Source organism: Lagenorhynchus albirostris, chromosome 10 (assembly GCF_949774975.1).
Source record: "Lagenorhynchus albirostris chromosome 10, mLagAlb1.1, whole genome shotgun sequence".
NCBI lineage: Eukaryota > Metazoa > Chordata > Mammalia > Artiodactyla > Delphinidae > Lagenorhynchus > Lagenorhynchus albirostris.
Genome location: NC_083104.1, coordinates 23,814,523 through 23,831,918, shown reverse-complemented (window position 1 = coordinate 23,831,918; position 17,396 = coordinate 23,814,523). Strand labels below are relative to the sequence as shown.

Sequence of the window (17,396 nt, the reverse complement as noted above, 5' to 3'; positions counted from 1 at the left end):
GCTGTTCCTGGTTTATACGGTTCTTTCCTGAGCCACAAAGGACAGTTTGGGATTATGATGTCTGGCCAGTTGATGTTTTCCTCCTTCTCTACACAAGGGTAAAATTATCCAACACTACTTACATTATAGGTATTCATATCGGTTCCAAATATTTGCCTGCCTTCTATGTATAAGGAATTGTGCAAGGCCCTGTGAGACTCCAGAGGTGTAGGTAATGAAGTCCCTATCCTGTTGAATCAGGGGTCAGATGAGCGAGTTTTTGCAGGTTAATGAAAAGAAGTGAGTCCTTATTATACATATTTTTTGGTACTTTTGAGGATAGTGGCTTGTCAGTGTACCTGTTTCTGGATAAGTGGAGCTTGTTAGTGTAAGTCCCCCAGTTCTTCCATTTGAACCATTTTTATAAAAATCTTTTAAAAAGATTGTTACATACTTAAACATAGCAAACCAAGTGTGTCTTTCCAGGCAGAAGTATTAAAAGTAATCACACCTTTTCTTGTTGACTTAAAATTTGTATCACGAGCATCAGTTATAATAATAACTGTTACTCAGTTTAGATACCTTTTGCCCCTACTAATAAAAGACACCAAACCACAGATCCAGGAAGCTCAGACATCCCTCCAATCAGAATAAATACCTCCCAAATAAAACCTAGGCACACATATCCAAAAATATTACTTTGTAATTGTAAAACCTAAATATTACTAAGCAAATTCAGCATTTGAGCCCATCTTACGTTTGCTCAAGAATAAATGAAATTTCTTATATTGGGTTGGCCAAAAAGTTCATTTGGGTTTTTCTGTACCATCTTAAGGAAAAACCCAAAAGAAGTTTTTGGCCAACCCAATATTTACCAGCACAATCATTCATTAAAAAATTTCTTAGGAACTCTTATTATCGGTTTAAGAGGAATCCATTTTAGCCCTTTAACCACTTGCGTATATTGCTCCAGCCATGGTAGGGCAGAAGTGAAAGCTTACTTGTGGTTCTCAATTGTATTCATTATTCTTTTCATTTTAAAACTTTGCTTTGGAAATCCCATATTTATTTATTTATTTATAAAAATTTATTTTTTTATTTTTTTAAAACTTTTGCCTGCGTTGGGTCTTCATTGCTGCCTGCGGGCTTTCTCTAGTTGTGGTGAGCGGGGGCTACTCTTTGTTGTGGTGTGTGGGCTTCTCATTGCAGTGGCTTCTCTTGTTGAGGAGCACGGGCTCTAAGCACGCAGGCTTCAGTAGTGCGGGATCTTCCCGGACCAGGGCTCGGACCCGTGTCCCGTGCATTGGCAGGTGGATTCTTAACCACTGCGCCACCAGGGAAGTCCTGCAAATCTCTTTTTTTTTTTGTGGTACGCGGGCCTCTCACTGTTGTGGCCCCTCCCATTGCGGAGCACAGGCTCCGGACGCGCAGGCCCAGCGGCCATGGCTCACAGGCCCAGTTGCTCCGCGGCATGTGGGATCTTCCCGGACCGGGGCACGAACCCGTGTCCCCTGCATCGGCAGGCGGACTCTCAACCACTGCGCCACCAGGGAAGCCCTGGAGATCTCTTTTTTCAAGTCATGTTTGTATATAAGTACTTCACAGAGAATTCATTAATGTAAATTATAAATATAATTTTATTATTCAGTTGTGAATTGTTAATTGAATAATAAAATTATAGGCAGCTGTTGCTTTAACTATGTTTTTTTTTTTGCAGTACGCGGGCCTCTCACTGTTGTGGCCTCTCCCATTGCAGAGCACAGGCTCTGGTCGCACAGGCTCAGCGGCCATGGCTCACGGGCCCAGCCGCGGCAGGTGGGATCTTCCCAGACCGGGGCATGAACCCGTGTCCCCTGCATCGGCAGGCGGACTCTCAACCGCTGCGCCACCAGGGAAGCCCTAACTATGTTTTAAAGTGGATGTGCCAAAGCTATACAATAGCTTGATCACCTACAGTATGGAGGGCAGTTGAGTGAAATTAATCATCTGCTGTCTTTAATGTGTTCTGAAATTCTGGTACTGGACAGACAGAAGTGAGACCTGCACAGAGGATTGTCTTTTTTGTTGTGTTAAATGAATTATCATCATTTATTATGATGTCAGTCATGTGGAACTGAGCAGACGATTCAGCACAGATACCTACTAAGGTACCATAAAACTCATGGGGTAAAGTGTTGTAATCTTACACAATTGGAAGCCACATAACTACTTCTGAGTACAACAACTGAAGAAGTCCCAAAGTTAAGTTTCCCTGCAGTGAAGCCAAAACGCTTATTTTCAATTTGTTGTTCGTTCATAAGACAACCGTGCACACTTGGGTGGGTCTTTTAAAGTAACAAAGCCTTCTCTTCATGCTGTACTTGAAAGGCACTTGGCTCAGGCTTGGACTCCTAGCCATTTCCTAGTATCGGGCTTGGTGTTTGCTCTCTGTCCTCTGAATGAATACTGGTGCTAATAGCTGTAACCCTGGCGGGGGTGTGTGTGGAGGAGCCTCGAAAGTACTTCATGCCTTCTTCCTCTGATGGCCCTTGAGCTCTGAGTGAAGAATCACTTGGGAAATTAGAACAATCTGATTGTTTTTGTAGCGCCACCACTAAGTATTCAGGATTCCTCATAATATCCTACTGGATAATAGAAATATCATCAGTTGAAAAATAAATCAGGCCTGATGATTAAAATTCATACACCTTTAAACAGTGTGAATGGTGAAATTCAATTAAGGTCTGTATCTTAGGAGTATTGTACCTATTTTCATTTCCTGTTTTCATCATTATACTTGGGTTATGTAAAATGTCAACAGTAGAGGAGGCTGGGTAAAGGGTGTATGGGACCTCTACTATTTTTGCACATTTTCTGTAAGTCTAAAATGATTTCAAAATGAAATTTTCTCAATAAGCTACTAGAAATCGTTTCCAGTCATCCTATGTTAAGGAAACTTTCCTCAAGAAAAACCGCAAAAGTGAAACTAAGAACATTTCTGACTGCCATTTTCATTACTTGAAATGTCTCATTTACATGAGATATAAGCAAATGTGCATGGATGCATCTGAAAATTTCATTTTTTATTTGAAAAGAAAATGGAAACAGGACTTGGAATAGTGATAAGTAAGCAAACACCAAGTAAGGTATGGCCGCCTGCTTTTTTTAGTCTTAAAAGCTCTGTCACATCGGTTGAGACCCAACACTGTGGTTCTTCATGTTTGGGCCTCCTTTCTGCCCTCCCCCTGCAGTCATTTACTTGCTTTTACAGGAATGATCATTAGACCTCTGTGGCAATGGAAATACTTATTTAGGTTGAGAAGTTACGGCAATTTAAAAATTTTGGGTGTTGAGACAGGGCCTTAAAAAAAATCCTCCATTCCAAACCTACATGATTTATATACATTTATTGACATCAAAATATTTTCTTTAATAACTTGCATATTATATTGTAGCTTCCGTAAAAGTTGAGCTGTGTATCGAGGAAGCTTATAAATGTTGCTTACATACTATTCTGTCTACAAGGCACATGGCTTTGAGGGGACCATAAAAATCAGCTTCAGTTCCCCTACTTTCGATCTGTGTGACCTCAGGCAAGTTACTTGACAACTCTTAGTACCACCCTACACCTGTGTGTCTGGATAATAATACACACCTTTCAAAATTAAATGAGAAATGTGAAATCTTTTGCATAGTTTCTGGAACATGCTAGGTGCTCAGCAAGTGGTAAGTAATACTGTCAATAGCAGTCATTCATACTGTTGTCTAAACTACATTTTTATTCCATTTTCTAATCTCTTAAATTATTTAAAGCTAATAAACAATAATATTACACTTCCTATGAGTAATCTTTCCTGTCTGTTTTTTGTTTTAACATCTTTATTGGAGTATAATTGCTTTACAATGGTGTGTTAGTTTCTGCTTTATAACATAGTGAATCAGTTATACATATACATATGTTCCCATATCTCTTCCCTCTTGCGTCTCCCGCCCACCCTCCCTATCCCACCCTTCTAGGTGGTCACAAACCACCGAACTGATCTCCCTGTTCTATGCGGCTGCTTCCCACTAGCTAGCTATTTTACATTTGGTAGTGTATATATGTCCATGCCACTCTCTCACTTCATCCCAGCTTACCCTTCCCCCTCCCCATGTCCTCAAGTATATTCTCTACGTCTGTGTCGTTATTCCTGTCCTGCCTCTAGGTTCATCAGAACCATTTTTTTTTTTTTAGATTCCACATATATGTGTTAGCCTATGGTATTTTTTTTCTCTTTCTGACTTAATTCACTCTGTATGACAGACTCTAGGTCCATCCACCTCACTACAAATAACTCAATTTCATTTCTTTTTATGGCTGAGTAATATTCCATTGTATATATGTGCCACATCTTCTTTATCCATTCATCTGTTGATGGACACTTAGGTTGCTTCCATGTCCTGCCTATTGTAAATAGAGCTGCAGTGAACTTTGTGGTACATGACTCTTTTTGATTTATGGTTTTCTCAGGGTATATGCCTAGTAGTGGGATTGCTGGGTCGTATGGTAGTTCTAGTTGTAGTTTTTTAAGGAACCTCCATACTGTTCTCCATAGTGGCTGTATCAATTTACATTCCCACCAACAGTGCAAGAGTGTTCCCTTTTCTCCACACCCTCTCCAGCATTTATTGTTTCTAGATTTTTTGATGATGGCCATTCTGACTGGTGTGAGGTGATACCTCATTGTAGTTTTGATTTGCATTTCTCTAATGATAAGTGATGTTGAGCATCCTTGAGATTGTTTGTTGGCAATCTGTATATCTTCTTTGGAGAAATGTGTATTTAGGTCTTCTGCCCATTTTTGGATTGGGTTGTTTGTTTTTTGATATTGAGCTGCATGAGCTGCTTGTAAGTTTTGGAGACTAATCCTTTGTCGGTTGCTTCGTTTGCAAATACTTTCTCCCATCCTGAGGGTTGTCTTTTCGTCTTGTTTAAGGTTTCCTTTGCTGTGCAAAAGCTTTTAAGTTTCATTAGGTCCCATTTGTTTATTTTTGTATTTATTTCCATTTCTCTAGGAGGTGGGTCAAAAAGGATCTTGCTGTGATGTATGTCATAGAGTGTTCTGCCTGTGTTTTCCTCTAAGAGTTTTATAGTGTCTGGCCATACATTTAGGCCTTTAATCCATTTGGAGTTTATTTTTGTGTATGGTGTTAAGGAGTGTTCTAAGTTCATTCTTTTACATGTAGGTGTCCAGTTTTCCCAGCACCACTTATTGAAGAGGCAGTCTTTTCTCCATTGTATATTCTTGCCTCCTTTATCAAAGGTATGTGCGTGGGTTTCTCTCTGGGCTTTCTGTCCTGTTCCATTGATCTATATTTCTGTTTTTGTGCCAGTACCATACTGTCTTGATTACTGTAGCTTTGTAGTATAGTCTGAAGTCAGGGAGCCTGATTTCTCCAGCTCCGTTTTTCTTTCTCCAGATTGTTTTGGCTGTTTGAGGTCTTTTGTGTTTCCATACAAATTGTGCAATTTTTTGTTCTAGTTCTGTGAAAAATGCCATTGGTAGCTTGACAGGGATTGCATTGAATCTGTAGATTGCTTTGGGTAGTATAGTCATTTTCAATGTTGATTCTTCCAGTCCAGGAACATGGTATATCTCTTCATCTGTATCATCTTTAATGTCTTTCATCAGTTTCTTATAGTTTTCTGCATACAGGTCTTTTGTCTCCTTAGGTAGGTTTATTCCTAGGTATTTTATTCTTTTTGTTGCAGTGGTAAATGGGAGTGTTTCCTTAACTTTTTCCTGTCTTTCCAGCCAGTTTTTTGTTGATCACAATCCTCCAGTTCCTCCATATATGTGAACAAATATGTAATTTCAAAATATTTTCATAATTCATGTACAGTACTTTTTACCAGCCAGTTTTCTTATCATTATCCTTGTTGCTTAATGAATTTAAAGTTGCCCCCAAATGAATCATTTGTAAACAACACTCATCTTTTTAGCTTGGTCTCAGTATTCTTTTTCCAAAGTTCTATATTCAGACAATTCATTATTAAAAAAAAATTACAAACCCATATTATTTAAAGCAAGTTGCTTTGGACATTGACAGAGTTTGTCCATTCACTTGGATAATCTAATATCATTCTAGTAAAAGTTACCTGTATTTGGAAGTGAAGTGTCTTATAAGTACCTTCTATCTGCTGTCAAAATACCTGTAACCTATAGATCCAAGTTCAAGGATGTATATACTCTGTACCTACCTGTTTAAACTTTGGTAAGTTACTTAACTTCTCTGAGCCTCAACTTTCTTGTCTGTAAAATGAGGATAAGATAGCACATACCTTAGAAGATTGTGGTTAGGATTTCATGAGTTAATGTATGTAAAGAGTTGGGTACCTGGAGCATAGTAAGTTCTGTGTGTTTATTGTGGTTGCTGTTATAATCGTTACTTCTCTTATGCTGTGTTTGCCATGGGAGTTTCTCACTTGAATCTAAATCTTTTGGTTATAGAGATTTTTGTTTAAGATATTTATTAGTATCCTTTTCTAATACAAAATGATTTCCTCATATGTTTTTAGGTTAAATTGTTCTGGCCAGGTGATATGCTTATCTTTGGAGATTCTATTTTTAAATTGTGTCTTCAGCCATTAGAGTCTGTTTTGATCCAGTGTTTTACTTCCTCTGGCAACCAGTTTTTTTCCTTCCTAGATTACAACAGGCACCTCTGTGAAGCCTTGTCACTTTCTGTTATAACCCTCTTCTGCCTTCACTCTACTCCCATCCCATATTAGACCTGGGGACTGCTATCTTTTTTCCCTTGACCTTATACTGCCTGAATCCTAGTAGGTATTGAGTAAATGTTGAATTTATGAGTTACATAGTATCTTTGATTTTTTTCTCCTGTATGACATGTAGTGCACATCTTATTATTTGTTCTTTATTACTGCTTATAAACTCAGCATTATTCGTAGTATTTTAAGTTTGTTTGGAGTAAACTTTGGCTCTCTGGAACCCTTGAAGCTACCAGTAGAAACTGAAGATGATGTCATTACCAGAATGACTATTTTATGTTTTGTATCCTTTTTCTAAAAAGTCAGCAAAGTAAATAATGGTGTTAAATTTGGCATTAGCCTGATAAAATACACATTTTGCCATCTTTAAAGTAAAAAGTTGCTGTTCTACTAATTTGCTTCTTATGCTGTCTTGAGTGCTTATAAGAGCTCTGGAGAAAAAAATGTTTTCTACACAGATATACTTGCAAGCATTAGAGCATTTACTGAAAAAATACCAAATACTCTGCTTAATGCCAAGATTATCTTTAGAAAGCTGTGCTAAAACTTTTTTTTAGCTCATCTACTTCCACAAGTAAGGTTACAAAAATCTTTTTGATAGCTGCACTCTTAGTCCAGTGATTTTAATAAATACACTTTCCAAGTAACTGTTCTCATTAGTTAGGTGGAAGGAAATGTTGGAGCCCTCAGACACCATACATTATTATATCTCTAACTTGTTAGGTAGTTTCCATAGTTAGGTGACTGACTTAAGAAAAGTTGACAAACAGGGCCCTACATGCCTTGGTTTGTTTATATGGCATCTTCTCCATTTCTGTAGCAACTTACTCAACCTTCCAGGTGTATTTTCAGTGGGGAAGTATTGAAAGTAGAAAATTAGTACTAGGTTTGCTGTTCTTCTTTCAGTTGTGGTATATTTGATCATCCATAAAAATGTCATGCCACCATCAGCAGGTCATTATACTATTCTAACCATTGTAATGAATATATTCAAGAGGTCTTATTTCTAATATTCTTCATCCTTATTGCAGTACCTGCCATTATGCTAGACATCCTATCCAGTGCAGTAAGGCAAGAAAAATAAATAAAAGGCAATAATCCAAATTGGAAAGGAAGAAGTAAAACTGTTTATTCACAGACAGATGATCACTGATGTAGAAAATTTGATGGAAGCTCCATAGAAGCTACTAGAGCTGATAAATTTAGCAAGGCTGCAGAATACAAGATCAGTATGCAAAAGTCAATTGTATTTCTACATATTAAGCAATCAGAAACTGAAATTTAGAGAAGAAAAAAAGCAATACCATTTACAATAGCACCAAAACGTATGAAATACTTAGGGATAGAATTGACAATACAAGGGCAAGACCTGTATACTGAAAACTGCAAAACATCGTTGAGAGAGAATAATGGAGCCCCAGGGCTTCCCTGGTGGTCCAGTGGTTAAGAATCCGCCTGCCAGTGCAAGCAACACAGGTTTGCGCCCTGGCCCGGGAAGATCCAACATGCTGCGGAGCAACTAAGCCCTTGTATCACAACTACTGAGCCTGAGCTCTAGAGCCCACAAGCCACAAGTACTGAGCCCATGTGCCACAAGTACTGAAGCCTGCGCGCCTAAAGCCCATGCTCCACAACAAGAGAAGCCATGACAGTGAGAAGCCCGCTCACCGCAACCAAGAGTAGCCCCTGCTCACCACAGCTAGAGAAAGCCCACGCACAGCAACAAAGACCCAACACAGCCATAAATGAATGAATGAAAGTAATGGAGCCCCAAGTAAATGGAGAGATGCACCATGTTTATGGGTCAGAAAACTCAATACTGTTAGCATCTCCGTTCTCTCCAAAGTGATTGATAGATTCATTGCAATTCAAATCAGAATCTCAGCAGGCCAGACTTCCCTGGTGGTGCAGTGGTTAAGAATCCACCTGCCAATGCAGGGGACATGGGTTTGAGCCCTGGTCTAGGAAGATCCCACATGCCGCGGAGCAGCTAAGACCGTGAGCCACACCTACTGAACCTGAGCTCTGGAGCAGCTAAGACCGTGAGCCACACCTACTGTACCTGAGCTCTAGAGCCCACGAGCCACAACTAGTGACCCTGCACGTCTAGAGCCTGTGCTCCGCGACAAGAGAAGCCACCACAGTGAGAAGCCCATGCACAGTGATGAAGAGTAGCCCCCACTCACCCCGCAACTAGAGGAAGCCTGTGCACAGCAACAAAGACCCAACGCAGCGAAAAATAAATAAAAATTAATTAAAAAAATCTCAGCAGGCAGTTTTGCAGGAATTGATAAGCTGATTCTAAAATTCTTACAGAAGTGCGAAGACTCTAGACTAGTCTGAAGGACTTTGACAAAGAAGAAAGTTGGAGAATTAACACTACTTGAACGCAAGATTTATTATAGAGGTGTAGTAGTCAAAAAAGTATTGAATTGGTATCAAGATAGATGTGTAGATTAGAGCAAAATAGAGTCCAGAAATAAATCCACACATATATGGACAATTGATTATTGACAACAGTGAGAAGGCAGTTCATTGCAAAAAGGCTAGTCCTTTCCAATTGCTGGAACAATTACATATCCATGTTTAAAAACAAAACAAAAGAACTTCAAACCTCTTAGCATACATAAAAATCAACTTAAAATGGAAGATCTAAATATCAAACCTAAATACAAAATTTCTAGAAGAAAACATAGATGAAAAATCTTTGTGGTCTGAGTTAGGTAAAGATTTCTTAGATAAGTCACCAAATGCAAGATCTGTAAAAGGATAATTTGCACATCAAAGTTAAATATTCTGTTCTTGGATGGACACTGTTAAGAGTATGAAGAGACAAGCCACAGACTAGGAGAAAAGAATTGCAGGTGACCTATAGCTGGACTATATAAAGAACTGTAAAACTCAATAATTACAAAAACAGACAACCCGATGAAAACGTGCAAAACTTTTGAACAGACACTTCACTAAAGAAAATATATTCTGGATGGTAAAAAAGTACATGAAAAGGAGCTCAGCATCATTAGTCATTAGGGAAATACATGTTAAAACCACAATGAAACGCTACTGCATACCAATTAAAATGGTTAAATTTTTAAAATACAATACCAGGTGTGGGAAAGGATGTAAAGAAACTGGAACTGGTTTAAATGTAAAATACGACCACTTTCTAAAACAATTTGGTAGTTTCTTTTTTTTTTTAACATCTTTATTGGGGTATAATTGCTTTACAATGGTGTGTTAGTTTCTGCTTTATAACAAAGTGAATCAGTTATACATGGTAGTTTCTTAAAAAGTATACATCCATATACCTGCCATGTGGTCCAGCTATTTCACTTCTAGGTATTTTCCCAAGAGAAATGAAGGCCTGTGTCCATACGAAAACATGAATATAAATGTTCATAGCAGCTTTATTTGTAATAGCCAAAAACTGGAAAAATGCCAAATGTCTGTCAATAGGCAAGTATATAAACAAATAATGATACAATGGAATATTACTTAGCAATTAAAAAGGGGTGAACTATTGATATCCACACTAACATAAATGAATCATACAGAAATTCTGAAGGAAAGAATTCGAGTTAAAAAATTTAATGTATAATTACAGTTATATAAAATTCTAGAAAAGGCAAACGAATGTAGAGTGACCGATCAGATTGTTTAGGGGTTGGTAAGGAAGGGCAGGAAAGGGGGATGACAAGGGGACCCGAAACTTTTTTGGGGTGATGGATATGTTCACTGTCTTAATTATGGTGATGATTTCACATGTATGTCTATCAAAAGTTACCAAATCACGTACTTTAAATACGTGTAGTTTATTGGATATCAGTTATACCTCAAGAAAGCTAAAAACAAAAATAAAGAGTGCAGGCTCTGCTGTTAGAAAGCCTGGGTAAAAGAAGGATAATAACAGGACCCAACTCTCAGGGTTGTTGTGAGGACTGTGGGTTTTGATGGATGGTCAGAGATTAGACCAGGGCCTGACTCAGCGCTCTTCACCATTTGATATGACTGTATTTTATTTTCTACTAAATCATAAACTCTCAACAAGCAAGGCACCACGTCTCTGCCATCATTTTGCCTTGTTTGAAACTCAGCACGAGTATTTATTTGTGTAATCCTCAACGTATTACAAAAACAGGGCGAAAAGCATTTTGACGAACTTTACGTGGTTCAATAATAGAATTAGCATCCTTCAAACATGTACAGCATGGGTAAAGATTGAAAAACTGTGGAATTTGGTATACACTGCTCTGGCCTAATTTGTGAATTATGGTATTTATATGTTTAGAATTATATGGGAAATATTTAAAATGTTACCTTGTCTTAAAGATATACCTTTATTTTTATACGTGTATGTAAATGTGTGTATATGTGTGTGTCTATCACACATATTCCCTGAAAATGGTTTCCTTTGGGCACTCTAACGTAGCTGTCACCCTCGTTTCTTTGACTTATTTTAGAATGCAGTTAAGTCCTTGGGAAAATCACTTATGTCATCAGTGAGGAATGCCACCAAAATAGCTTCTCACTTAAGTTCCCATCCCCAGAGCTAACCCACGGGAGGTTCCGATAAATTCAAATATTTAATAACTTGTATTTTTCTTTCTCCTTAAACACAGGCCCTCTGGTCCTGGAGGCAGGATCATGTGGTGGATTCTTGGCAGTCAGCAGTCTGTGGAGCATTTGCAGGTGCAAAGGATTATATTATACTGGGAAAGACCAAAGAGGGGGAGAAAAATGTGAAAATATTAACTGTGCAAAAACAACATTCTTCAGAAATTCCAGATTGTTTGGAAGAAGAGAGTCCCACTAGTTGTTTGAGAAAAGAGAGTGTCTTAGGAAAAAAAAAAAAAAACTGCTAAAAAGGTGTCTGCCTGAAAGACAGCCAATTTGTTTTTGACAAATTTTTTCTTTTTATTAAAGCCTTCACTCAGGCCCTTGGATTATCTTAAAGATGATTTAGCAAGGCCTCTGTGGGCAGAGACTGGCTGTGGGTGCAGCTGTCTGCCTTGAGCACTTCTTGGGGGGGTTAGGCGATTTTTGCAGAAGGCAATGATTCACGGTCCATGTGACATGTTTGACAGCGCCGTAGATTAACTGGTGTCAGGAGAGCGGAGGCTGCTCCACAACTTACAGAAGGCTGAACTGCGCGGTGTAGAAAATATGGAGATCTAAACATCTGGGCATTTTCTAGACATTAAACAAAGAGCAGAGTGACACTATGCAATGTCTATCCATCACTTGGTCATATGTATTTTCCAGTGAGGTTTTAGTGAGAACTCAGAAACTGGAAAGAATTTAAAAAGTAAAAGGTGTAACAGTCTAAAAGAGAAATACATTTTGTTGCAAATAAAGGTGAGTGAGAATTATGGTTGAAATAAATTGAAACGGAAATTTGCCAGAAAATTGTAAACTGCTGGTTTTGATGTGAAGCCAGTAAACTGACAGATACGCGGGCTTAGGATACCAACCTTAGTAGAAAATAATTCGTTTCCAATTTGTTTAATGGTCATTGGGTGGGTTTTTAGTTGTAGTGATTAGGAAAACAGAAAACATACATTTTATAATTAATAATTGGACCCATCTGACTTATAGAATTGATAATCCAAAATAAGACTCTTGCCTCTAGATATGAAGCCAGCTCAGATTGCTTATGACGGGTAATTGTTTCCACATGATCCATAGTCATTAGCTGTGTTAAGTGGGGACGTGGTCTTGATTCATTTGCCAGTGGTCAGGAGTCTTTACTCCCCAGTCCCTAAGAAATGTGCGTTTCTGTGGACTCCCTTCTGGGTCCTGGGCACAAAGTGAGCATTCTGGAAATTGAGTCATCCTGGATAAGGAAGGCCGGTTCTTAAAGTTAACACACTATAAAACGTCTGAGTGTTGAAACAAATATATATATTCTCTGGTCCCTTCCCTTAAGTAGCTAATTCAAAGATTCGCTTGCAAATATGCATTGTTCCTATTAAGGACACGTGCGTTCATTACAATTCCTTTTTCTGAATAATGCTGTGTAATAGGCACTAAGTACTTAGTTTAGTCAGGGGGTGGGAGCCGGGGAGAAACTTGGTATCAGACCCCCACTGTTTGGCAGGATCCTGTGGGCCAGGCTCTTTCCATTCCGGTGGCCCCCCTGAGGATGAGGAGTGCAGCAAGCCACACTGCCCTCCAGGGACAGTGGGGAAGCTGGGATGCGGGGCAGGGAAGGGATTCGCCCAGAGAGCCTCAGGATCCAGTGCTGGCTGACCTGTCTGAATCATACGGCTGTCAAACCTCTGTTCTATCCCCAACTAAGGAACGAGACTTTGGGGCCTTATTGAGCACCCGTTTCCTTACCTGTAATGCAGAAGCAACCCTCCCTCTGTTAAGGAGTTGTTGCTAGGATAGGTGCGATAATGTGCATTAGAACTGCGTTTACGGAGTTTATTTCAATAAAAACAACCAGCACCCAGGAAATGAAAAGCTGTCATCATCACAGTAATTCATATTCTTAATTGCATAGAAAAAAATAACACATTAATAATAAAGTTACTATACGTAATCATCACCTCTTGTAGGGTGTAGATTTAAAAACTACTCCAAGACAATTATCTTATTTTTTAGCTGAGGTTCTGATAGGAATTTGCCCAAGGTCTGCAGAAAATCCATTGTCAGTACATGTACATGTATTTAACAAAAGATAAAGTAAAATAAATAGATTTCGTGTTTATATCCCTTTTGTTTTGAAATTTTAGTTGCTACAAATGTTGATCCTGAGGAACAAGGTTACTCTTAAAACCTTTCTGAAAGATAAACGTAATTGGAAAATATTTCAGATTGTGAGAAAGCAACATTCTGTAAGAATTTGCTGCAAGATTGTGCACTGCACAGTATAGAGAAATGACTAATGACTAGTCATCTTGGGCAGCCCCTAAGATCTGACATGCTTACCGGCTGTACTTTCAGACGTTTTTGCCTTACATGGCCACAGAGGCAGTGATAAAACTTGCCCTATAAACCAGAAATCTGATTTCTCATCCCTGTGTGCTTTTCCAAGTTTAACCTGGTTGAATCATTGTAGACGAACCACTCTCTGGCCATCCTTGGCACTCTTCGGTGCCATGCTTGCTTTATAAACCACTTGGCACAAATATCCAAAAATGTCCCTTGAGATTGGAGGTGTTGATGGCTCGTCATGCTCAGAAATTCCCTTGGCTTCTGGTCAGGGGTTAGATTGGGGGTGGGGAAACGGACTTTGCCAACTTCCCTACTTCAAGTTAACTTCCAAACATAAAACCATCATTCAGTCTTAATAATTATGACATCTGCTACTATAGGGATATCTGCTACTATAGGAATATCTGCTGTTCTAATGTCCTTTGATTAGTTTCCTGTAATGAACACTTAACTTACATTCTCTAAGAGAGAAGGAGAGAGATCTCTCCTGCCATGGCTTGAAACTCTAGAATAGGGTTGAGGATTGTTTGGGTAACAAATGACAGGGCTTGATGCAGTCTTTAAAACACAAAGGAGAACACGTTTTTTGCCGGTGCTGTTGTTGAAGCAGTCCAAGTCTGGACGCTTGTTTGGAGCTCGTCGGTGGAGCTGCTTTTCCTGCTCCCGGCTCATCTGGGGAGGGGAGCCCCTGGGCGGACAGTGCGTGGCAGTGCCGCCCACTACTGCTCCCACCACATTCACAGCTGCTGTTGGAGGTGACAGCTCCATAACTCTCGTAGGAAGGCGGCCCCTTTGTCTGGAGAAGGCGAAGAACCTGCATTTCTTCCCTGAGGACACGTGAGATGTAGTTTCGCTGTAAAAGTCTAGTTTCCCCTGAATCTGGTTCTTGAAAGCAGTTAGCCTAACATTCAGTAAAAACCCAACTCTAGTGGAACCCATAGAAAATTGTTTCACATGTGATTTGAGCACTAAAGTAGCCTGCAGTCGCTGTACCAAATAATTATTTCCTGTCTAATGTTAGCATGTTCCTTGTATTTATTACCAGCGGTTTACATTTCCCTTAAGTAAAATGCAGAAAATAACTACATTTTAACTGAAAATACAGCTCCCCTCCCCATCATGAGCAGTTACTCTATTACGTGATCTTCACAAGTCCTTCTTACAGCCTCATAAAAAACATTGTGAGGTCTGTGAATTAAAGCAGTCTTTGATATTTGAAGACATTTAAATCGTCTTATTAATAACTTGCATAAAACAAAGTTTCCATCGTGGTAATAAAAGTAGGACCTATTTTAGCATATGCATTTTTGTCTAACTTTTCTTCTTATTACTTTCATGAAACAGAAATCACTGGGAGAATATTGGCAGGCATCTACAGTAGAGGAATGGTGAACTTTTGCTAATGGCCCAAATAAGTTCGATTTACAGTATCCAAACTTAGTAGAAAACAAATACTTTTCAACACAGGTGACGTGTGAGAGCCTGAGTGGTCAGACAGGGGACAGATGACGTCCTTGTCAATTTTTAGTTGGTTCAGGTCAGTTTGTAAAGATTTTCAAGTAGGAAAATCTTGTATGCACTTCTGGATTTTAACAACTGGATACATTTGGATTTGTCTTATTCATATATCAAAGTCATCATGTAGTGAAACAGCATTACTTTTGGAGCCAAGGTACACATGACTTTTGAGTCCCACCTCCTCTATGGCAGAGTAAGTGGTTAAAAAAAAGTAAGAGTAGTATTTCAGGACTGGGTCCACAAAATTTTAAAATACTTGCAGTTTAGCAGGTCTCTGAATTTCAGACAACTTTTGAATTGGGAGGAAAGTGTTTCACATATTCATACCTCAAAGGTGGCTAAAATAAAAGGGACTCCAGTATACATGTTTATGGTTTTTACTCGTTAGCCCTAAGATTGGTGTCATTCTGGGTACATCTCTCAAGAAGTCAGCATCATAATAAATGTTACCCAATGGAGGAGGTTCAGTTTAATGATCTTATTTCAGCAACATATTTTAGAAAGATATTGGGCAGAGATCAAATGACCTCCTTGTCCACACGCCGCAAAACTTAGAGGGAGAGGTGTGCTATTTCTGAAGCATCCTTCACACACATGTTCTGTTGAGCTCTTAGAAAACTGCTGATTTCACCCTGGCTCACGGAAGCTGAATCTTTAGAAAGCCCTTTTGGGCTCATTATTTCTATCTCCTTTGGGCCTTTTGGGGTTTACGATATATCTTTGTATCGTATTAAATAAAATAATGGTACCATATACTGTGATTTCTGTTAAAAAAGTAGTCCTCCAGTTCCTCTGTCTGTAGATATGGACCCGTTTAAAATATGTGGATTTAAAAAAAATCAGTTTGGCACTCATGGCATTTAAATAAAGAGGACAGGAGAGAAAAGTTAGGAAAGAAGCAGGTAAGGAAGAATGCAGGCTTGAATCAAAACTGACTCTAACAAGATATGGAAGCAAGTTTAGAAATCTTGTTACTCTAACTGGCCTGTTGATCAGAAGCCTGCAAATACAGAAACATTTATACTCTTTTAACGGTAAGAAGCCAACCACTTATATGAAAAATTCCCACACTGATACCCGTGTCTGTTTGCCGGTTTTGCCTCAGAGCAGAAACGACAGCAGCATTTTGGAGTCAGATTAGAGAGGTGGGCCCATGGAAGGCATGGACCCCCTGAGACTCATGGGACACAGCATGCCTCTCCGAGTGGGAGTCTGACCACGACACACCCCCGTGTACACAGGTTTGTCTGCTGCTTCACAAAAGAGCAAGCTACATTGTGGGGCCTTGTTTTTTAACTTGCAGGTATAAAACATTATCCCGTCACCTCTTCTATATGCAGTCAGACATCACTACAAAGCAAGGGAGTGTGTGGGTAAAGATTTTGCATGTGTGCTTCCTATTCTTGAATCAATCAGGTGGACGTAACGATAAAGCAGTATTTCTGGCAGAGTTATGAGAAATTAATTACAAAATAAAAATGAGAAAATACCGTGTAATGCAGTAAACAGGACCTCACTCGTGTGTTGGGTATTTTTATATGCACAGGTGGATTTGCAGCTGCAGTCACCACACCTCTGGACGTGGCAAAAACCAGAATCATGTTGGCAAAGGTAAGTGGTAAAATAATGTAATGTAGACACAACAGATGCTTGTATCTGTTAGCACTTAGGGCTTACATGTATATAAAGTGAACAAAAGTGGCATAACACCTATAGTTAGCAGCCTTCTGCTGCCTATAGTTTCACTAATGAAACTGCCTTTGGACAAAGCAGTATCCACAGGAATCGCTGTGACTGATGTCTGGGTAGCATTTTACCTTTTTGCAGTCATTTTCACCTGTATTATGTGAACAGGGAGGGCCGGTAGGGCCTCTGCCTGGTGATATGATTTTCAGAGAATCTCTGTTTTTACTGGGGACAGACCCGAGGCTCAGAGCGTTGGCCTGCTTCATGCCATGCAGCAAGCATGAGGCTCTGAACTTATAAGAGTGAAGGCTTATTAAGCCTTCACCAGATGACTTAGGACATTTTTCAGCATTGTTAAAAAAGGTCGTTAAGTAAAATTGTTTTTAAAAAACCTGGACCGAGGCTACAGGGAAAGGCATACATATACCTGGACCAAAACAATAAAACCTAAAAAGTCATACCCTTGTGGAAACGTGGAACAAATAAGGGCAGACTCGTAGTACGTAGCTTGATAGGGCAAAGC

The 17,396-nt window shown here is 39.2% G+C and overlaps 1 protein-coding gene across 6 annotated transcripts in view; it reads left to right on the top strand.

The window, feature by feature from the left end:
• SLC25A26 (solute carrier family 25 member 26) overlaps positions 1 to 17,396 on the top strand; it is a 140,801-nt gene that overhangs the window by 118,297 nt on the left and 5,108 nt on the right. For 3 of the 6 annotated variants that reach the window (XM_060161396.1, XM_060161395.1, XM_060161392.1), the window contains 3 exons: positions 11,350 to 11,419; positions 16,293 to 16,428; positions 16,734 to 16,798. In XM_060161396.1, the coding sequence (XP_060017379.1) occupies positions 11,350 to 11,419; positions 16,293 to 16,428; positions 16,734 to 16,798 (271 nt within the window). Of the gene's footprint in view, positions 1 to 11,349; positions 11,420 to 15,013; positions 15,334 to 16,292; positions 16,429 to 16,733; positions 16,799 to 17,396 lie in introns of those variants that run through there. The other 3 variants (XM_060161394.1, XM_060161397.1, XM_060161398.1) reach the window with 3 other exon arrangements.